The 24788-nt window shown below is 30.5% G+C and overlaps 1 protein-coding gene across 1 annotated transcript; it reads right to left on the reverse strand.

The window, feature by feature from the left end:
- Nucleotides 1-789: 789 nt before the first annotated feature.
- On the reverse strand, nucleotides 790-24474 carry LOC134682985 (tetraspanin-3-like). The gene is made up of 7 exons (XM_063541958.1): nucleotides 24328-24474; nucleotides 16241-16441; nucleotides 14694-14768; nucleotides 13421-13525; nucleotides 11515-11760; nucleotides 7675-7758; nucleotides 790-7158 (listed from the first exon to the last, which is right to left on the reverse strand). The coding sequence occupies exons 1-7, from the start codon at nucleotides 24391-24393 to the stop codon at nucleotides 6994-6996; spliced, it is 942 nt and encodes a 313-aa protein (XP_063398028.1). The 5' UTR covers nucleotides 24394-24474; the 3' UTR covers nucleotides 790-6993.
- Between the last annotated feature and the right edge of the window lie 314 nt (nucleotides 24475-24788).

The following is a 24788-nucleotide window of genomic DNA, read 5'->3' on the forward strand; positions in this document are numbered from 1 at the left end:
AATGAGGTCCATGTCCATCAAATGTTATATTACCATTTACAACTACTGGTATGTATTTTATGTTTATATTTGTAATTCTTCACTTTCTGTAAGAGATATGTTCATATTTGTGTTTGCTTTACCCATATGGATGTTTTCTGCAAATAAATTATTAATACTATTATTAACAATAGAACTATTCAACAAATATGTAGTTTGTTGGTCATCTGTCTGTTTGGGGCAAGGAAAGGTTTGAATAGTTTTTTGCAATTCCAATGACGGACAAATAAAATTGAGAATGGAAATGGGGAATGTGTAAAAGAGACAACAACCCCACCATAAAGTAGACAACCGCAGAAGGTCACCAACAGGTCTTCAATCCAGCAAGAAATTCCCGCACCGGGAGGCGTCTTTGAGCTGGCCCCTAAACAAATATATATATACTACTTCAGTGACAATGAATGCCATACTAAACTCCAAATTGTACACAAGATACTAAAGTGAAAAATAATGCAAGACTAACAAAGGCCAGAGGCTCCTGGCTGGGGACAGGCGCAAAATTGTGGATGGGTTAAACATGTTTATGAGATCTCAACCCTCCCCTATACCTCTAGCCATTTCAGAAAAGTAAACGCATAACAATACCTTTTTATATGATTGGTTGTTGAAACACAGCATGAGAATCTATAGCCATAATTTTGAATCGATGGATTGCTTTTTGTCATAGAGATATAATGGTACAATAACATTTACAGTCACCACTTTAACAACTTCAAAAGTGTTTTACTGATTAATAAAAGAACAATGAGGTTTAAATAGAATTTTCTTTAATGACGATTATGACAACATAATATAAAATTATTTATCTTGTTTCTCTGTAAAACTAATGACTACACAGTCTATCAAAAAACTATTAACAAAATATGAATGGACAATACAATTAAATGACTTACAATGTTAAGATTAATGTGTTTAATGTACAACCTGTATTGTGTAAAAAAAGTTATTCCATCTATAAATCAAACATGTTCAATTTTAAAAATGATAATTTACAGAAAAAAGAAATTTAAGAAATTTGCACAAAATATTTAATACAAAGTATCTTTTATAAAATGCCATCAGTAATTTCCAATAAATTATATAATAATATTCATTTAATGAAAATGCAGAATTCTTAAAATTTCAAACATCTTGAACATGAAATTGGAACCCCTTGCAATATCTGTCATGAAATTTTTATGCATTTGCTTCATGGAGTGTAGCTAGTACTCTTCTGGTCATGTTTACAAATATATCAGTAAATTTAATTATACTCAGATATATTTATTCCTCACTGTTAGGAAATACAGAATGGAGTAAAAAGACATAAAATATTTAAATCTAAAGTCCTATTTTATAGACATTTACATCACATTTCTAAATTATGCAAAAAATGGCATGTGCAATGATCTACAATACTGCTAAATGTATACTGTGGATTCCTTTATTTTTGTGTGTATCAATTTTTGTGGATTGATGAAAACTTGCATATTCGTGGATATGTAAATTTGTTGTTTTGGCAAATTCTGCATACATTCCTTAGGAAAATCTGTATTTGGTTGAACATTTAAATTCGTGGTTCCCCTGTCCCCACGAAATCCACGAAAATTGGTATCCAACAAATATTAATGAATCCACAGTATATAAAAGTCTTTGTTATTCAGAATGTCTACTTTAAAATTAAGTCATGATTTTGCAGCTGAGCAATAAGTATTCATAATAAGTTTCATATAATGTCATAAAATGATATTATGTATCTGTATGAAGCCAAACATAAAGTATAGAATATTGCAAGAGTCTGGTGCTAGCATTTAAAAATGCTTACCTTACACGTTATCAGAAAATCTAAAACATATTTTTAAAGATTAAAGATAATTTTGGTTTCATATGGATAATAGATGTCTTGTTGCTAAATGAAATATTCTTAAGACCATTAAACCTCATTTCCTTTTTACCAAAAGTAATAGTTTTTGTATGAATTTAACAGAAGTTTTATAAGATGAAATGAAAAATATTTAAAAGTGAAAATGGAACACAAATATATAGAGGAGTTGTCTTTTGTTGTATCAGTTTTGTAAACTAAACTGTTCATTATATAGAAAAATTTATTCATGAAATTGTTTTAATAATAAGTATTCTCCTTTCAGTGTGTTTACCTTTTTTGCACCAATATAATCTAAAACATTTATAAAGCTTTGCTATATACATACAAACAAATATTGCACATAAAATATTTAAAAAATCATGATGATTAGACTAAGAAATATAACTTGTTTTATAACAAACACAAATATTTATTTGTAATAATCCATAAAGATGATTATTAAAATTCACATGAAGCAGTTTTTTTATTATCATATAATAATGGTTTACTTTTTAAAACATATCAAAACAAACTCTAAGGCTTATACAGATATCTGATTTTCCAATTCTTTCATCTGATTCTGTATACGTATATATGAATGATGATAAATTTACAATGTTTAACATGTGTAGTTACATGTTTTCTAATCGTTTCTAATCATTGGTGAAAAGTTAATTATAAAATAATAGTTAAGCATTGAGACAATATCCATATTATCACAAAAATGAAATACAAGAGGGGGATGACAAAAAGGGTGCTCATTTTCAAAATCCCAATTTTTAGTTGTTTTTTTCATTTCCCACTTTTACCTGGGTTTTTTTCCTGCTTTAAATTTGTTCCCGGTCCCTCTGTATCTAAAATTCTCAGTTTTATCCCCTTTATCACACATACCCTGGTTTTTTTTTTAATCCCCTTAATCTCCAAAAGGGTGTCATCCCCCTAATACAATTACAACACAATGGTTAAAATTATAATGTAAAAATGTAGAATTCCAAATACCGTGAAAATCTACTATATCACTAAATTATTTTGTATGGCACAGCCATGAACTACATTCACTCACAAAATGTTAAAGTTTTTAAAACTACAACCTAAAACATCACACACCACGGAAAAACAACTATTGATTATGTACTCATTACTTCATTACTCAGTAGCGAATCAGGGCTGTCTGGGGTTCTGTGGGATTGAGCCCACCTCTTTTAACAATCAGTGCTTTGATTTGGGACATATGGTTAGAACCCAATCTTAATCTAGGGTTGGGAACTCCCCTTTTTTAAATTTGCTGATTCCGCTTCTGTATCTAAGAAGTTTTTTCATAGAACTTATTCTACATTTTTTTATTTTTTTTTATTAGAATGTAAATTAGACAACTGATGCTTCTCAGGCAAAACTTATAAATGTGTTACAACCTTCTGTATAAACAATTATTCTGTATACCACTTTGTAAGAATCAGGGCTTGAAGGCTGTTTATCCATCCCATTTCAATGTCCATAATAAAAAAACAAATCATAGAATAGAAAATTCCTATTGTATAATGCCTACTGCTTACAAATAACCTACTTAATATTTATTTTTTAATTTCTTCATGAAATTTATAAAAAAAGATGAATATTACATCTAGCAAACTAAACATACTACTCAAGTGATTTTTTTTGCAGAACCATTTTCAAGTAAAGTTACAATTTTTAAAAATGTCTTGTAAAAAATAAATACTTTGGTCAACTTGTTGCTACAAATTATTCTCAGTTATGGAAAAGTCGTTAATACACAACATATATACACAACACACAGAATGAGTGAAAAGCTAACATACTATGATGTATAAACAGCGTAATACACAAAATGAGTGAAAAGCTAACATACTATGATGTATAAACAGCACAATACACAAAATGAGTGAAAAATACCATACTTTCTTTTTTATGTGTAAACAGTGTGTTACATCAATGTTGTGTTGTTTAAACATATAATCTTTATGGCGAGACAACAGATCTTTTAACGAATATAAAATACAATAATATCAATTATGAAACATATGCAAATTGAATATGTGAACAGATTGCACATGTAATTTGATCCCTGTATATGTATTTCAACATTTTAAAACTTTGTCTTTCAAATATTATTGAATAAAAAGGATAAGAGTAGATGATCAATAAACTACTCCAAACAACAATTATAATCTCATAAATGCAATGATTTCTTTGCAAGGGCAAATTGTTCCTCTACTTCAGAAACCTGGTTTTTTGGTTAATTGCATCAGCTTCATAAAAACACTTAATTTTTTTAATTTGTTCTCCATCAGGTGTGCAATTACAAATTTCTCGTATTTCAAATCACAATTCAGAATTTACTAAAAGTTCTTTAAATTCAGCTTGTGTGATTTAAAAATAATAATCTTAAATTTTTTCATCCAAGAGATGGAAGATAACTCGCAATATTTATTTTCTACTTCTTTATTATGTTCAAGGTAACATTTCAATAGTTTTGCATTTAAAATTTTCCAACATAAGGTAATTATCAGATTTGTTAATGATATATGAAACGCTAAAACAGCTTTTAACAAAAGCAATTACTATGCACATAAAAAATTTGTAATCAACATTCAAATTTCAATGTTTTTTTTTATATAAACCAGGAAATTAAGGGTCCTTACACATATACATTCATATGCATAAGCAGTACTTTTTATAAAATTTGTAAATTTCAGTGCATTATTTCTTCCTATATTTGAATTATTTTATCAAAAACATTCTTACAACAAAAATAGATGAACTCTAACAAATATGACATAAAAATATATAAAAAAAATGTTGGAATGATTTATTTGCAATGAGACAAAATACTATTTGAAAATTATGCTTAAATGGTTTTTTAAATTAATTTTGGTTAAGCACCTCAATGGTGGGATAAAAAAAAAAAACAGAAGCGAAAGTAAGTAACTCTGTTTGATTTAAGATTTCTCAAAGAAATAAATTTAGTGAAAAAATTGAGCCGAAATCCCACAAAAATCAGAGTTATCTTAAAATGACAGAAAATTTTATGTGTCTATACAATTCATACTGTACAATGTACAAAATAGTAGAAATAAGAAATGCATGATAAATGTCACATCTACAACTTTAAATCATGTACACTTCTACTTTAAAAGGTTTTGTTTTTTAATCTGTCAACAAATTGGAGAGGGCTTAGATTTTTTTAAACTTTTAGCCAATCAACCTGTGCAGTATCATATCATTATTTGTGTCAGAAAAGTAATGTACATAAGACTATATTTTTATAAGTAAGTTTTTGGTATATTTAGGTGGGTACTCTTTATTTATTACCTTCTATGCTTTTTCAGATAAAAAAAACTAATGAGCAATGTACTAATTAATTGATTGTTGTTAGTTTCCAGCGGCAAATATTTCAGAACGAAGGCACATTACATAATATACCAGATATTAAACAAATTCTGAAGAGCCATGTGGACTTGTATATATGAAGGGCAAATTTTGGACAGCCAATGGAAAAAGAGGGTGAATTTAAAAAAAATAAGGCTTGTAAAAGGCCACCATAGGAATTTTAATGAAAGATTCATTTTTTTTTCTATATTTCTTCCTTTAAAACAATATCGGACTGTAAAATTTAAAATAAATGCACTTAGCAATCTGTTTTCTAAAAGAAATAAAAAAGCACTATTAACAAAATTCACAAAGGTCATGGATGGTTCACCAGAAATTTGGTCCACAATACAGTTTTTATTATTGGTCCAAACATAATTCCATTTAAAAATCAGCACAACAAAATGTTCCTAAAATTTTAGGAGCTGTTTGAGTGAAAAAAACATCATTTTGATAAATACAAAAAAGATTTATATTGATTTTTACTATCAGACTGGTATCCCATACAAACTCTAATGGAGAGAGATTTTTAATCAAAATTTATATAACAATATCAAAGACCAACTTATATCATTACTTCCAAAATGAAGTCATATATCAAAATCATTTTAGAAAGATTAGTAAAAAAAAATAATAGAAAAATTATTTATTTTTATATCAAACTATTTCAAACATTCATACAAAAACGGAGATAATATATAAGTATAAAAATGGGAAATAACTCCATTTTTTAAAATCTCACAATCATTGACTAGAAGCTAGATTGTCACATTAAAGTTATCACCAATTACTACATGCACCAGTAGATTGTCAAATATTTCTGAGGAATTCCCAAAGACTTCTGGATTCATAGCAGTACTGTGTAAGTATTAATTAAGCTGACATTCAAATTCAGGTTTTACAACAAAAAATCCAATAATGGTGTTCTAACTTTACAAGAAATTACTTGTTCCTCATTCACATATACTAAGTCAACAATAATAAAGACTTATTATTGACTAATTCTTCTTATATGTACTGTGTCATCTTTTAAAAAGACTAAATTTAATTAATTTCTTTCTTTTTTGAAATGTTTAATCACCATGTAATTAACAATCAATTGTATAGTTACATAATAACTTCAATGAAAACCAGAATAATTAGAGAATTGAACAATTACAGAGAAAAATTATACAGTTTAACATAGTTTCTATGAATTAAAATACACTGAATTTTTAAAAAGTTGGACCCAATTCAAGTTATTGTGAAATTTTATGACTGATTTACATCTCCTAATAGAAAAATGACAATAACAGTACTAGTATTGAAATTCACGTTCACTCAATCTCTCAATTCTAAACAATAATACACAAACTTTGTATTATCTTTCACAAATACTATTAACCAACTCATTTTTCACTGACACTTTATTTCTTGTTTAAAGGTTACCAGCTCATTTGGCAGTGATTAAATTTTATTGTTTTCAAACTTGATTGATGTAGCTAAATGAGGAAAGATCCAAGTTTTATGTATTTGCATGATATTATAATCGTGTTATTTTTCTATTTGCGAAAGGAGCAAAATAAATTGCTTGCAAAAATAAGTTGGTTTACAATAATAATTCAATCATGCATAACAGATCTATCTTAATGGGAATTCTTCTGACATAAGGTAACATAAATGTGTTACCTAAAATGATGTTTTTATAGTCTTTAAATGGTGACTAAATGCGACACACTTTTAATTTAACTATTGTACAAGTTAGCATATGGGCCTCTTGTTGGATAAGGTGACTTCTCTTGGCTTCTTGCCATCTCGTAAACAACATCATCGTCATGGTTTGACATCAATGGTGGCCTTCTTAGTTTGTGGATAAGGGCCGATGTTAAGCAAATGGCTAACAGCAAGACCTGAAACATGATAAATTAAAAAAATACTGTGAAATGTATAGTCATTCTAAAAAATACTTCTATGCAATAAAATATTTTTCTTTATATAAAATCATGCATTTCACGAAAAAAACAGTTTAAGACAATGACTTCCAGGAACTCCCAGTATTATCTTTAATGGAACTGCACCATTTTAGTTTTAAAAAGTATACTAAATCTTCAAAATTTGAACAAAAATTGTTCCCCAAATTTGAGTAAAAAGAAAGTTAAAATTTTTTGCAATGTTTTTCAGCGGGAAATATATGCGAGGTATTTTGATCCCAGTTAACAGGGACATATCCTCAGCTGTCAGAAGCCTGAATCCCGGTAAATAAACTCATCATTGATACCAGGACTAAATTTTGTAAATGTGTCAAACGCGTGTTCGTCTACGAAAGGCTCATCGGTGACTCTCGAATCTAAAAAAGTTAAAAAAGCCAAATAAAGCTACAAGGACTTGCTGGCGAAAGGGTTAATGATGTTTACTCAAATTCTTACCACAAGTACTGATATTGACAATGCCACTCCAAGTACTGAGAGCACTGTGTCCTCTAAAAACTGTACTATGGACTCTCTACAACCCTGAAATTAAAGAAACATCAAACATGTCAAACTGAAAGAAAAAAAATAGCAAATGGGAACATGCTTTAGATTTTGATAAGAACAGTAACTCATAAATGTTACAATAAACATGATTAGTTAACCCCAAAAAATAAAAAAAATACTTTTTGTATTTAAGATTTTGTAGATGATGACAACATGGACAATGGACGACTGCTTAATGTGCAACAGCAAATAAATATGCATATTCAGGAAGAGAAAATGTTAATGTAATATGAATTAATCCTGCTTTGTACAATGTTGTAATAAACCAACATGCTGAACAGAAGCCAGAAGATCAGAGTGCACGGACAGAAACACCAATCTAAGGCAGGAAAACTGACAATCGTTGTCAATAAATGCAGTGGAATACGTTGAATGAATATAACAGATAATTTGAAAAAAAAAGATCGTTTAGATTCAGAGTGATTATATAATTAAGAGCTAGGTATATGGTATAGGCTAGTTCTTTTGTTGAAGACCATTTACATCTGCATTGACTTCTAGGAGACTTATTTACTAATTGGTGATGTTAGCTTGCTGTCGCATAGACATCTTTATTCAACTTTTTCATAAACAAGCCCCAGAAGGCTGTTGTTCAGTGGTTGTCGTTTGTTGTTGTGGTTCATACATGTTTCTTGTCTCTCGTTTTTTTATATAGATTAGACCATTGGTTTTCCTGTTTGAATTGTTTTACACTAGTCTTTTAAGGGGTCCTTTATAGCTTGTGTTTAGTGTAAGTAAAGCTCCAAGTTGAAGGCTGTACTTAAACCTATAATTGTTTACTTTATTCACATTGTGACTTGGATGTAGAGTTATCTCTTTGGCACGTCATACCACATATTATTTAAAATAATTCAGATGCTGAAAATGATGATATACTGATATCAAATTATTGACTTGCCAGACACTTATTCACCAATACTTTCCCATAGACCTTAACTATGAGACCTGTTTTTAGAACTTTGGTCACAGCAAAGGGCAAGTATGAGGAGGGAAACCTGATGAAAGAATGTAATAAAATGTGCTCTTGACGATTAAAATGGTAATAACAGTCTCTTAAAGAACAAATTCAATACTGTAAATTCAGAAATTGTTGTGTGCATTTATTATTGCGATTTTGTCATTTATGTTATTTTTGTTTTCTATTTATTTACCATGTTTACCGTTTGCCAATCTAGACAAATGCTAGACAAACAAAATAGGGTGTACCTATTTTATTAAATAAATTACAAACGAAAGTGAACCAACGCCTGGTGAGTCTGTAGTACGATAGAGTCCATAAAGTGGATACCCGAGGGTATGCAGGGTCGTTATGATAAAAAACATAAGATGTAGAGAGTCTTATAACAACAACACTTTACGGACTGCTGCATAAATTTATTGATCGACATGTTTCGGTGCCTAGGGCACCGTCATCAGGATAAAAACAATACATAAAATCATGTTGAAGTACAAAATCGGGTTGTTAAAATTTAAACGTCACAATGTTGCAATGGTAAGTAACGTTATTAATAGCAACGTACTGAAAGTGAAAGTGAAAGTTCATTGTAAGTATGTAAATAAACTATAAAAAGAAATTAAAAAAATAAAAGTGTTTTTTTTGTGAAAATGTTTGTTAAAATTATTCTGCCAACATGTGTTTGTCCTCTTGCATCGTGGAAGGAATAATACAATAAGTTGTCAGGCTGTGACTGTATAGGTTGTGTGGTCTGAGTGTTCTGTTAACTTTCTTCCCCAAAATAGACGACATTTTATCAGCAATTCCGTACCATTTCGACTGGCTTCCCTTGGCCAGAGGTACTGCTTCCAATCGCGTCAGGAATGCTGTAAAATGTTTCGGTCGCCGAGAGTAAAGGACAAAGTATAAATATCACTAGTCTATGTTGAATTTTAACTATGTGTTCGTTCATCAAACTATCGGGAATGGCCAGTTATCTGTAAAAATGGTTGTATCTCGAGGGTTGTACATTGTTGTATGTTTGATTAACATATTTTCGGGAGCATCAGATTGAATTTGAAGAATACGAAATCGGGTGCATTTAATTTCAAATGAATTCTATTAGAGAAAAACAATTTCCTATCACTGTTCTTTTCCTCCTTAAGGCTCGTTTTAGGTTAAGATGGTCCGTTATTATCTATTTCTTTTCTAGTGGTTGATGGCAGCATTCTCGGAAGGTTCCTGTGGGTGCCTCAATAAAATATAACTTTGTTTACTCTGTGCGAATGGCTAGTATGATTAGCGCTGGTTGCAACGGCGGTTCCTTAAGAGGAATGCAGGGGTTCACGATAAAACAATTAAATAAATTACAAACGAAAGTGAACCAACGCCTGGTGAGTCTGTAGTACGATAGAGTCCATAAAGTGGATACCCGAGGGTATGCAGGGTCGTTATGATAAAAAACATAAGATGTAGAGAGTCTTATAACAACAACACTTTACGGACTGCTGCATAAATTTATTGATCGACATGTTTCGGTGCCTAGGGCACCGTCATCAGGATAAAAACAATACATAAAATCATGTTGAAGTACAAAATCGGGTTGTTAAAATTTAAACGTCACAATGTTGCAATGGTAAGTAACGTTATTAATAGCAACGTACTGAAAGTGAAAGTGAAAGTTCATTGTAAGTATGTAAATAAACTATAAAAAGAAATTAAAAAAATAAAGTGTTTTTTTTGTGAAAATGTTTGTTAAAATTATTCTGCCAACATGTGTTTGTCCTCTTGCATCGTGGAAGGAATAATACAATAAGTTGTCAGGCTGTGACTGTATAGGTTGTGTGGTCTGAGTGTTCTGTTAACTTTCTTCCCCAAAATAGACGACATTTTATCAGCAATTCCGTACCATTTCGACTGGCTTCCCTTGGCCAGAGGTACTGCTTCCAATCGCGTCAGGAATGCATTCCTGACGCGATTGGAAGCAGTACCTCTGGCCAAGGGAAGCCAGTCGAAATGGTACGGAATTGCTGATAAAATGTCGTCTATTTTGGGGAAGAAAGTTAACAGAACACTCAGACCACACAACCTATACAGTCACAGCCTGACAACTTATTGTATTATTCCTTCCACGATGCAAGAGGACAAACACATGTTGGCAGAATAATTTTAACAAACATTTTCACAAAAAAAACACTTTATTTTTTTAATTTCTTTTTATAGTTTATTTACATACTTACAATGAACTTTCACTTTCACTTTCAGTACGTTGCTATTAATAACGTTACTTACCATTGCAACATTGTGACGTTTAAATTTTAACAACCCGATTTTGTACTTCAACATGATTTTATGTATTGTTTTTATCCTGATGACGGTGCCCTAGGCACCGAAACATGTCGATCAATAAATTTATGCAGCAGTCCGTAAAGTGTTGTTGTTATAAGACTCTCTATATTTTATTAAATGTATAAGATTTGTGTTTCATAAAATCCTCCTTAAAAATCAGACAGATATTTTATATTACCCACTTAAACCCAGTAAAACCCGGATTTTCACAGTATTTCCCACTGGGTTGGGCAATACTCATAAAACACGTGTTTTTGCCAACCCTGACTAAAATTTTTAAATTTTGCAATATTAAGAAAACATCTGCAAGTTTTAAATTATTGCAACTATAACCCTGTCCCATTTTTTTTGGCCATTATAAAAACATTGCAATAATTTCTGAATTACCATGATTACAGTAGAACAAATTAAATCATTTAACAATTATCAATAAAAAGTCACACACTTACTTTCTGATACATGTCAGCGTTTGGTTTAGTCAGCACAGCACCAGATTGGTCTTCAATATACATTAAACAATATTGATAATGTTCCACCTGATTTTCATAATAATAAGAATTCTTGCAGCAAGACAATGGTACTTTTCCTTTACCATGTTTGTCACAAACTTCTGGGTTTTGCTCATTTGAACAGACTGTACTTATCCAGTTAGACTCGCTGTAGTCTGTGTAACTGACACCTCCACAGCAATGTAGCTGTCATAAAAAAGATAAGAAATCATTAAGGCTATGTTTGTGAACGGATAGGAAGGGAAGTTTAATTAGTGAAAGTGGGTCATCAGGTTTTTTTTTCAGTATGCCTCTTTTACCATTATGGAAAGTTATCTAAAAAATGATTCTGGGTTGTAGGGATATTTTGAAAGTCCCTTCCTACCCTCTCATATACATGTCAATGGTATAGCCCTTATCAAATATCAAATATCCTAATGCCTTGATATTTTTAGAACAGATACTAAATTCATACTCCATACACATTCTACATGTTCTATATTTGTTAATTTCATTACATCAACTTAGTTATAATTTGGATATATGAGCAGCTGTACCTTTTTTAACTTCATTGGTAAATTTCTGTTATGGTTATGTTGTGGTCAATGTAGTATGTTATTTTTTATCTTACTGTTATTGCACTGAAACTACATTAAATGCAATTTTTCAATTGATCAAGGACCATAACTCCTGAATGGTAAAATGAAAATCTTCAATATTGTACTTCACCTTCATTATTGAATCTTATTTGCATTTAAGCGTGACATGTGAAAGTATATTTGTGCTGTGAAAACGGGAAATTATGTCTGGCAGGACACAGGAAATTACAAAAAAAGGGGAACTGCTTACATGCATAGTGTAAGCTGGATAAACAAATCTGACAAAACAGTAAGCAGTATCCGGGAGAAGAACCCCCCCCAAGGAGACCCCCTCATTATGTCATCAATATGGCAATTACATTAATATTTTAACAGCATTGGCTGAATAATTCATAGGTCATCCAGGAAATATTATAGAGTACCAGGGAGCAGTAATATCAAAAATCACCAATATCAAACATGCATTAACTAGCAAATGACTTCAGTCTCCGACCATCCAGTTCTCCACATTTTATTTTTTATATCATCGCTTCACTACCAGAAAACCCATTTAACCTAACGGCAGAACTCCTTTGAATTTATTATTATTCCTTGGATACCAATTTTCCTGGATTTCTTGGGTACCCGTGGACATCAAATTCAAATGTTCAACGAATTGCAATAGGTTTGTTTGCTAACTTAGACAAAACCACAAAAAAACAAATTTTCACAAAAAAGCAGGCTCTTCTAAATCCACAATCAAAGTGCTTGAAAGCACTGAGGGTAAAGATTGTTTTAATTTATCTTTGGGAAGTAAAATTAAATATTATATTAGTTGTAGTTGATTTAACAGCAATTAAGTTATTCTAGACAAAGGAAGATAACTCCAATTTATAAAGATTATCTTAACAATGACATCATTTATATTTTTAGAACAAATATTAGATTCTTGCACCTTGTTAAAAGTTATGTAATTTTCTTTACATGTTTAACATCATCTTGTGCCTTGAATATCTGAGCATATATTACATCAATTAATTTCTGGAAATGTTCATGGATAGGATGTATAGAATGTTATGATCAATACACTTTATTTTGTGTCCTAGGAGGATTTAGATATCAGGTCAGTCTCATAAGGTTTTGATTGCATTTCATACAATCTTTACCTCAAAATTTGTACCCATGAAAAAATAAACAAATGCACAGTAAATTCACAATCTTAATGACTAATATTTTCATTTAGAATGCCTAATGGTCATACATCATAACACTCATACTAAGATATATACCTCTCTCTGCATGTAATTGAATGCACTGGTAACAGCGCTATTTGAACCATATTCTTTCCTAACAATCCTTGACATAAGCTGAGAATTTTTAACACTTTGCTTGATCTGAAATGGAAAAAAAATCGTGCTCATTTGACAAAACGTCACTCTTAATCAGTCTTAAATAATACCTATGAATTTTCAAATCATAGGTCACTGCTCTTAAAAGGTCACTTTTCTCTGGTCCCAAGGGTGACCTTTAAACACCAGTGTCCTCTTCTAAAGGAATGACTGTGGTATGTTTTCTGTCTATGAAAAACAACATTAAAACTGAATAACCCATACATGTATAGAGGTTTTTCTAAAAGAGTTCACCACATTTTTTTTAGGTTATTTCAAATAGATCATATGTTTTGCAAACTTTTCAAAAATTCCATGGGGAATTTATAACAAAATATAATCTAATGCTCCTCTTATATTGTAAGTGTTCTTAAATACCATGAATACCCAATTTAGTTAGCTGGTCTGCAGTGTGCTCACATAACCCTCATCTTAAAAGTGTGCAAATCTTAGCATGTACGCCTAAATCCTAGCTATAACAATGGATCTTTGTGCAGTAGTGAGTGCATATTAATTGTAAAATAACACTTAATTCTACTTGTTTAAATATCTAAATTGTACATGATGTAACATGATACATAAACCACATCCTCCTTCTCATTTCAGCATATCCTTTTTATACATTTCTGCACCTTTGTTTCTAAATTAGTATTTAATATAATGAGAACATTAGTGATATATATCCAAAGTTGAATGCCTCTTGTTTCAAGTGCTTCTTAACTTGCCACTTAAAACTTTTACATACAATTGGAAGGTCACTAAAATTCAATTGTAATTATGGTCATATGTTTTACTGATATAGGCCGAAAATGTACATGTCATGCATGCAGGTACTTAAAATTTTCAACTGTATTAAATTGGAAATTTTGGAACCAATGTGTAAATTTCCTGTCTCTGGGGAAATTAATGAACAAAATGTAAATTGCATACATGTATATATATATAAAATGCAAGATTTTCACATATTTTTTTAAGAATTTACAGCAAAACCTGCAAAGGTAGGTCTTGCATCATGTATGTTACTGTCAACATAAATCAGAAATTATATTTATATTTACTGATCATGTTAAATAAGGCAACTGAATGAAAATGGTTATAATAATAAATAAGTTGTTTAGCCTGCATAGTAATGTGATAAAACATATAACTATGGATAGTCATTGTTCATACTTACTTCAGCTTGATAGAAAAAGCAGTATATTGTTCCTCCAAGAAGAGTCAGTGTGACACAAACCAGACAAATTAAAAACTAAAATTAGAAAAAAATATGTGTACATACATGTCATACATGTAACTAAGATGAATTAATGTGTCTAACCATATAAACTTTATATTCAGAAGCAAATGTAAATAAACCTTTTCTTTTTTTTTGTATGTAGTCAGCAACACACCCTCAGAGTACTTACTTTATCATGTACATGTATATAATATTAAAAAAAAATGGGTAGGGGTGAGCTGTTTGAATTCTTAAAAAAATCATTTTCAAATTACTTGAATTTTTCATCTATCATGCATTGTCTATTGTGTCAATTCATAATTTTATTTTTTATTTTATTTTTAAACATGTCAGTCAGGGGTACTACATGTACATGTACAAGTTATTTTTTATTACTTGAAGAAGAAATACTTAAGATCTTTGCACAATCAATTTCTCTGTTGAATTAATGAGATGAAACATTGAACTTTAATAAAAAAAAATCAGCAAACCTGGGAATAATCATTAAAGGCATGAATTTACATCTCAAAACTTGAGAACTTTTGTGGGATTGTAAGAAAAATTTACTTAAATACAAGTAAATTTTTGAGAAAATTAAGGGGAGAATATTCAAACATTATTTATTTACTTATATCATGTATAAAATTATGTGTATATTTTTTTTTACTTTTTCAAGTAAATAAAAATAACTTGAACAAGTAGTACATGTACATGTAGTAACCCTGACTGCATGTCTTAAAATTATGTATTGATTATTCTGTTTAAACTTGTTATATTGCTCATCATTTAAGTCTCAAAATACCAATCCAGGAGACTTTATTCAAATAAAATATATATCCATTGTACATGTAACATGTATTTATAACATTGTAAAAAAGTTAAAGAACTCTGTACTAAACAATTTGTCGCAGGTATTTTGTACAACATGTACAATGCACATATTTAAGTACAACTTCAGTATCTCATCCTTAACATTTTTATGACTAAAAAAGAGTGAAATAAAATTGAATGAATACATTTTCACCATTGTTCACAGGCACTTAGGCATGTTACCTTTTTGTTTTCTCAAGATTCTTCATTGAATTTTCTTTAATACATGTAATATATATTTCAAAGTATTTTATTCAATTCTTGTTGACTTCACAGATAAAGAGGACATCTCGTGTCATGATTGCAGAAAATTGAAAACAGAAACAGAAAGTTTGAAAACATACAAAAATAAAAGTCATGTATTAAATGTATTGTATAAATAGAGCACAAGATTCCAAAACCAAATCTCACAATTTCAAAGTTGGATTCTATTTGTCTTTAAAACAAATTTTCCTACTAAAACACCAATTTTTGACAAAATATCCCAATTTATTGAGCATATTGATCTGTGTCTTATATGCTTTCCTGCATTCTTAGTCAAGGTACTTCCCCAAAAATTTCAAAACGCTTTAAAAAATGCTTTATTTCAATACTTGGCCAATTGTACCACATCTTCAAGTTTATGTAATACTTACCATGATAAGTGCCCATCTTCTTGGTCGTGCTGCACCATATATACCAATAATACCAAATATGAGTAATGCCACGCCCACTGCTATTATCACATGGACTATGACGAAAACAGTTCTCAGTTCATCCGCTGACTTCACATACTGGTTGATAAAGAAATCTAATAATACCCATAGACAAAATCCAACAATGCCACCTCCAAATAACTGAAAAAGATCAATTGATATAATTTATTGAGCAAAAAAACAACATAATACATGTGTTGCACTAACATACTGAAAATTATAGGGAAGGTAGGTACATGTAGACAATATCATTTTATTTTACAAACAATTTTTTGCTGCTTGCTATTACAATGTACTAGGGAATCAGTCTGAATTAATTTGAATTAATCTGAATTAATCAGTGCTTGTGTGTATTAGGGAAGAAACGTTAACACATGAATTAATTGTGTTGGCCTAACATACATTGTACATGTACATTGTGCATGAAATAAATTTAAATTTCATTATTTCATCTAAAATTTTTATAAAAATTTGCAGAAAGTTAACTAAATGCTGAAATAATCGTCTATCTTTGTTCAGCTTGATCAATGTTATTTTACTGTCAAGTGTGACAATCTAGGATGTACATGTTGTGTACATGAAAAGTAAATTAAAGAGCAATCTTAATCATAAGCTTAATATCTCCTCGGCTAATCAGGGGAACTCTTTGGATTTCAATTCATTTGGGGTTATGCAATTACATATAGATTCCTACACTGCAACAAGTGTATTACAATATTTCTCCACTCGAGACGGTTAAATTTTATTATTCACAGCGCAAGGCTTTCCTAGCTTTTTAAATAATTAAAATTTCACTGTCGAGAGTGGAGAAATATCGTAATACACAAGTTTAAGTGTAGGCTTTTTTCATGATGTCACAATAGGAAAATTCAGAAGAAAACAAAACCTTTTGACATCATTATCAAATTTCGACTTATCATTTCACTAGTCATGCTAGTCAGGAGAAATAGTTTTCTCACACCGATCAAGAAATATGAAAATAGCACAAAAATTAGAGAAATGCAAATAATCATGATAATCATGACCAATGGCTAACAAAACAAAAACAAATGTTTACTTCATCTTTCAATTATAGCACAGTTATTTAACCAGTCAGGGGACCTACTTTAATGAGTGATTTTAAAATCACTGATTAAAGTAAAATAAATAAAGTGCACACAAATGTTGGAAGTAAAAGTTGTCTTTCTTTAATAATCTCCTTATTTTAAAAGTAGTACAGATCATTTCAGATAAATCGCTAGAGTAAGCACTAAGTGATTTAATTCTATTGTAGCTTAAATTTATGGTTGATGGACATTATACTTCATGTACTTGTGAAGATCCCATTTTATGAAATTGTGACATATGAAAATTCAAATTGGCATCATTACATGTAATAACTTTACTTTTTTTATTTTTATTTGTTTATTATAATATATTTACCTAAGTATACCATTGAATACTGACAATTCTATTGTGCATAACTTAAGCTTATGCTTTTAACATGATTTAAAACAGGGAAGCCAGGTTTTTAGGCACCATAAATTCTGCATAACAGTAATTTGAAGTTTGTACTTTGTTAGACACTTAAGCATGTTAAGCTTACATTGTCTATGAACACTGTCAATGACTGTTAATATTACACAGAAAATCTATTTCTGACAGTCAATTGCAAGAAACCCTTTAAAAAACACAGTTGTTGCAATTTTTTTTTTCTTTAATCATGATAATGGCAGTCTGCGCCTAAATTTTTTCCATCTACATGTATATAATAGTCATGATAGTCATGATAGACTGGAAACTAAATATCAAAATCTGTCCCTACATGTATCTGACATTATAAAATTTTCACTGGTAAGAATCAATGTTTACTAGTCTGGGGCATTGGACAAGTGGCTAACCGTGCAGACTGTAATGTACATGTAGTATAAACAAATTGAATACATGTAATCACTTTAACAACAATAACCATAATATACCAGTCATTATATATTATCATGATTATATGACCAATTCAATAACAAATTAATTTGGATATCCTATTGATGTTTATCCAATTTAAATGAAATCAATAACCCATATTATTACATCACAATGTCATGTTAATTACAACCATGATGTACATTTGTATATTTCACCTAACATTATCTGTCATTTTCAATTTCATCATTTCCTAATTTGCCTAAAGCTAGTCATGTGACTGTCATACACGTACAGGTGTGTTACAACATTATTTTAAGAGTTTGAATAAGTACACAAAATACAATGAACATGTAGTGAAGCATCACTCAATTCATTTAAGCAATTCCTGATATTATAGTAAAATAATTATTATTTTCAGACCCAAGTAAAAGCTTTCCAAAAAGCTTGTTTGACTTTTATCATACATGTAGATTGAATTTTTCAGTCATGATCATGAGGATCATTTCCTATTTTGCCTATATCCATACAGGTGTGATTAATACTTCGATCATGCTATGAAAATCATGAGAACAACATTAACCTAAAGTACTTTTGATGGTTTGATTTTGAAAAAGGAGATATTGACATGATTTGACATGTAGTGAAGCATCATATATATACATGTACATTTGATGGACATGTAAATATATTATGCAATTCATTGAAACAATTTCCTACATGTATTTACTTACATATAGCACAATACTTTACATTTTCAAGTCTGCCCAGTGTTCTCCCCAAGTCGTTTTAGCGCTGCAGTATTCAGCGCTATCACATATCAGCACTGTTCTTTTGGACAGAATGCAGCACTATCCAATCAAATATATAAATCAGCTCTAATATTTTTCAATTTTCAAATTTTCAGTGTTTAACTGTAAATTTCGATCACATAATCAACTGGTTAATGTTTCCAAGATCAATGCCCTTTAGTCAACTATGGAAAGGATCAGTTTAATGAAAAAACAAAATGGTGTCATTGGCAGATCTCAAACTGTCAAAAAAGACCTATTTATTTCCCAGAGTTTTTCACCTTAGAGAATAAAAAGGTGCATAAACTTCATGAAATGGGTAGATTATAAGTGTTCAATACCATGAATACACTGTAAATCATTCCCAAAATATTTAAAGAAAGGTTAACACTTCTATCATGTCTATGACACTTTGCTCTTTGTCTATTTTTCCATCATTAAGGTGGAACCTAATATACATGTAACACTACAGGGAGATAACTCTTTAAAGTCAGCTATGTTGTGTTGTAAAGGGAATATTAAGCTTCTCAATGATCATAATTGGTGTTTGTCAAATTGCTATATAATCAGTCAAATTAATTTTAGTGAAAGTGTTAAGTACAGCACCACCTTAACGATTATTTCATTACCAGACCTGCCAACTATCCCGATTTTCGCGGTATCATCCCGATTTTTACCCCTCAACCCGAATCCCGATATCGGGATCGTAAAATTAGTCAAAATCCCGATTTTCAAAAAATATACCCGAAAAAATTATTGTTTACCAATCTTGGAAGTTTTTCTGATCAATTTTAAAAAAAACAATTCTTTTACCTGGGGACATATTATGACAAGTTAATGACCCCACACTAATCAACAGTCACAACAGGTGTCATAATTAGTGGTTGTATGTAATCAGATTACCTAATGGGTCGTAAGGGTCCTCAAAATTAATTTGTATACACAAATTTGGTCAAACAGCCTTTCAATTTTAATCAATTTATCATACAAGCACAATTTGCAACATTTGCCGTAGTTCCACAGCAAAATCATAATTAATAAAAAGAGGAGAACTGTAATGAACTCTCAAGAAAACATCGTTTATCTTGAAATCTGTTTTATTTTAGAAACCAGACATCGTACACGTGTCTGTTCATTTAAAATCGACGCCATTTTGTTTACACTTCTACTGTGTTACTGTATAAGCCTCCGCCGGTAAGAGCACCTCTGAATACAAAGAAAGATAACTCAAATGTTATCCATTTTCTCATTGATACTGATAAGACCATGAGTAAGCCTGACTAAATCAAAATCTGTCTTCATCCTTCTTACTTTAGGACATGTAGTTTTAGGTGTTTTGAGTCGAGGTTAATAGATGAGAAGGTCTTTGGAGGGGGAAGAGGGGGGTCTCTACTTTGAATCCTTTATTTTTAATGCCATTTTATCAGTTATTTTGTCAATTTTATAATTTAATAAATAGTTTAAGAATCATGCAAATAAAAGAAATCAATTAGGCCTACAAGCTCATCATTAGTAAACCAAGAGAAAAAAGAAGAGAACTTAGACTATTTTAGGAGTAAAAAACAATGCTCACAGAAAAGTTGATAAAATTGTTACCCCTAAAATTCTTGTCGCGCGCTAAATCCCCCATGGAGATTTTCAAAAGTTGGCAGGTCTGCATTACATGATTACTGTTAATAAGTGGTTACAATTTCTGGTGTTTAGCTGTACAATTTCGATCATGTGATTAACTGGTTAATTGATCTCAGATCATGATCAATGCCTTTTAATTTCAAATACATGTATTGGAAAGATCAGTTCAAAGAAAGAACAAAATGGACTTGGGGTAATTTTCCTGTAGTAAAAGTACATGTACATGTAAATAAAGAAAAAGAAAAACATTGCTTTTTTAAATAACACTAAATCAAAAGAGGGAAAATTCATTATACATTTATAGTTGGAACAACTTTTCTAAAAGCATGAAATGAGGTGTCTACTTACATGACTTATATTACTACATGTACATGTATATTAAATATGGTTTCCCAGAATTTCCAAATATTTCAGGGAGAGTATAAAATATCAAATTCAGTAAAACTTGGCAGACCCAAATTTCTAGTTAACATAAATAGAACTTCAAGAATTTCAGGACCATCAAAATTTAGAGAGTTTGATATTTATACTATCCTGAAGTGACGTATCTTGGAAATTTTGGGAAGCCATTTTGAAATCAGAAGTAAACATTTGCTCACTTTAAATTGAAACGTATCTTTTTTTTTCTTTTTTATTGATTATTCTGGAAATATTTGTAATCAATAAGCACAAAAAAAAAAGGAAGTATTTTATTGATTTTAGCCCACTAAAGTAGGTTAAAATGTGGAAACCATGTAGATGGTGTACAGGTGACAAGTATCACATTGTGCCTATTTTAAAGATTTTAATTCCAAGTTAAAAGTTTTTTTCTTTACTGGATTTAAAGAATGTTACATTGCCAATGATTTGGAATAAATTGTACATGTATATAACTGTAATTTCAAAACCAAATATAAATACATTTTTTGGCTTAAACATCAAGATACAACGATTATCATGATTATGGTATCTTGTATCCATTGGTATCAATGAAGAAAAAATGGAAATTTCTGAATAAATTGTACTAATTGTTTTCCAAACAAGCCATGACATATTTAGGAGTTTTATATATAATACTGTTACATTAAAGATGGATTTTAAGAAAAAGTATACTGTTCAGATTATTTTAAGCAGATTTTGCAATAAAATAAAACTTAAAAAATGCTTACGGTTTCTTATGGTTTCCTGTCACGTTTAAAAAAAACCATTTATTTAACATTGAAAATAGATTTTAAATATTAACATGAAGCAAGTAACACTACCCATACAGAAAAAATGATCACTAGGCTAACTGCATTGCTCAACTAGCCGCCAGTTGAGCTAACAGTTGAGGGACAGTTGAGGGCTAGCTGGCCATCAGTTGAGCAAATAGTTGAGGGCCAGTTGAGGGATAGCTGGATTTTTGCCATGCAAATTAGGTAGCCCTCAACTATCAATGCTCAACTTTATGCAAATGAGTTGAGCAACATTGAGAAAATATCATAGTTGAGGGCTAGGTGTCCAACAGTTGAGCAATTAGAGTTGAGGGCTACCTGGCCAACAGTTGAGGGCCAGGTCATTAAAAGTTGATGGCTAGGTGGCCAATAGATGAGGGCCAGGTCATTAAAAGTTGAGGGCTAGGTCTTAAAAAGTTGAGCATTATGTGGTAATTGCAAACTGATGACTACACATTGTAGAAAAACATATTTAAATTGTGTATTTGTGTATTTTTATAGCCAAAATACTGCTGAAACATCTTAACTCACAACAGACTACATAAATGCTATATCCTTGCTTTTTAGAAGTTATCTAGCAAACAAAAATAGATCTCTAGTTTTATACCAAATTCATAATATTAGAATATTCTTATTTTATTAGTTATACTTTCTAAAACAAATTGTCTTAATAATAAAACAAACATGTCTCCTGTCTTACACATTTTGACAATATATAAATTAATGCATAAATATATTGTTTCATTTTTTTCTTCACTCTTTTAAGTTTATAAAGAAAACACTATAAATATCACTATTTTGACCTAAAAGAGCATTATTATACACTTTTTCAAAATGGTGGTAATCAAATATAATCCAATGAACTTACCAACAGATGTATCCAGAATATGTGTTTAAACATCAATCTTCCTAAATTCAAGAGTCATGTCATCAGAAGAATACACTGCACTTTTCAATGTCAATACAGTTATTTGTAACTTTTTTTTTCTACATTCATTGTAAAAGTTATATTTTATTCATGATAGCTCTAAGACATCTTTGCTTGCCATGTGCATGCTCAAACCCAGTTCAAATTTTAAATGTTTGGGGTTCTTTTGGGTATTGTGACAGTGTGATCACGTTGAGATTTACCCCTACTAATAACTGTTAATTACCTAAATCTTAAATATTTTATATGTTCTATAATAAAAGAAATACTGTTTGTTTTTTATCTTTATGTCAAAGATTTAGTTAAGTTAAAATACAGAAAAATGTATAAAATTGAAAACATGTGCATGTGCTTCCCTTAATTTTGCCTCAAACTTTGTGTACATTTATAATTATACTTCCTGTCCATTTGCACTAAAGACATATAAAACAGATGGCACATAACATTTATATCACCAGGTCATATTTCTAATTGCTCAACTTTTGCTCAACTATAAAAAAAAAAAATCAAAGTCTGAACGCTCAACTTTTCCTCAACTACAAAAAATTCAAAGTCTGAATGCTCAACTTTTGCTCAACTACAATAATTTCAAAGTCTGAAAGCTCAACTTTTGCTCAACTATATGAAAATCAAAGATCAATTGCTCAACTTTTCCTCAACTTAAAGGCCAGCTTCAGTTGAGGGCCAGTTGAGCGACATCTATCCAACATACAGTGCTTGGCCAGGTTTGAGTTGAGCTAAGATGCTCAACACCTAGCCCTCAACTATTTTGCTTAAAACAGCTAGCCCTCAACTGTCCGCCACATGGCCATCAACTGGCCCTCAACTTTTTTTTCTGTAGGGGTAGTAATGGTGTTCATTTATGTCTTATGAAATATATTGTGCAAAATAAAGAAAAATACAGATTGGTTTCCTGTTTGGTTTCCTGTCACGTAAACGGTGAATCAAAATGTATTATTTTTTCTTGAAAAACTCAATTGTTCCATTAATACTATTCTAACACCAACACAAACCACAGAATAAAAGTTAAATTTTTAGAACTTATAAAAAAGGAAACCAAAGGCCGAATACCAAATTATGGTCCATATGTTCCTTACGTCGTAACTACAATCCCCTCCCCTTTCATGAATGTGACCTACCGAATTAGACTATTTACCGATTTGTAATCACATACATGTAAGCAACATGACAGGTGCCACATGTGGAGCAAGATTGAAGACTGCTTACCCATCCGGAGCACCGGAGATCAATCCTAGTTTTTGGTGGCGTTCGTGTTGTTTATTCTTTTTTGTTTGTCTTAGATTTATGAGTTTGACTGTCCCTTTGATATCTTTCGTCCCTCTTTTATAAAAAAGACACTCCTTCGTGCAAATTGTCTAACCGTTGACACAATGGTCAGTGAAATCTATGATTGGTTTCTTGAAATATTTTTTTAAATATATATATTAATCAATTTTAATGTTTTCTTTCTTTCAAAGTTTCATTATGATAATTTTATGCAGGACAGACGGAAACTTTGCTCTTTTATTTAGTAGAATGGCATCCATCCTATGAGTCTTGCATGACATAATATTCTTAACCTACCCATAAGATAGCAGTTACAATAACAGTAAATACTCTTAAACAACAGACAGATCGTTCCCAGGTCATTTTCGTGGATTGTTGTTACATCCCAAAATAAAAAATATATATACTTCCGGTTTTAATGGGATAGGTGGCGACACTATCGTATAAAAGAAATACAGTCAGTCCCGATCAAACGGTAATAAAAAAAAACAAACAAAAAAACGCAAAATGAATTGTCACGGAAAAGAAGTTCCTTCATAATATAAGTTTCAAAGGCAATATATTCTGGAATACTATTTCCACAGGAATAAATATTACAGTATATGTTTCTAACGGAATAAATGGTATAGATTATTCTTTCAACAGGCCAGCCAGATAGTATGACTTTATTTATAACAGAATTTCCTTTGGAACTTCTGTTAGGCGGAACAAATATACGTTGACAACTACTATAACATATAGCAATCTCAGGTTAAACA

The sequence above is a fragment of the Mytilus trossulus genome, chromosome 9 (genome assembly GCF_036588685.1).
Source record: "Mytilus trossulus isolate FHL-02 chromosome 9, PNRI_Mtr1.1.1.hap1, whole genome shotgun sequence".
NCBI classification, from domain to species: domain Eukaryota; kingdom Metazoa; phylum Mollusca; class Bivalvia; order Mytilida; family Mytilidae; genus Mytilus; species Mytilus trossulus.

Excerpts from the sequence above, each read along its gene's own strand:
- LOC134682985 (XM_063541958.1), bottom strand. The coding sequence starts at position 24,393 with ATGACCTGGGAACGATCTGTCTGTTGTTTAAGAGTATTTACTGTTATT. Across the intron at positions 13,526-14,693 it reads GCTTTTTCTATCAAGCTGAA|ATCAAGCAAAGTGTTAAAAA; the intron begins GTAAGTATGAAC and ends TTTCCATTTCAG. Across the intron at positions 11,761-13,420 it reads TCAATTACATGCAGAGAGAG|CTACATTGCTGTGGAGGTGT; the intron begins GTATATATCTTA and ends TTTTTATGACAG.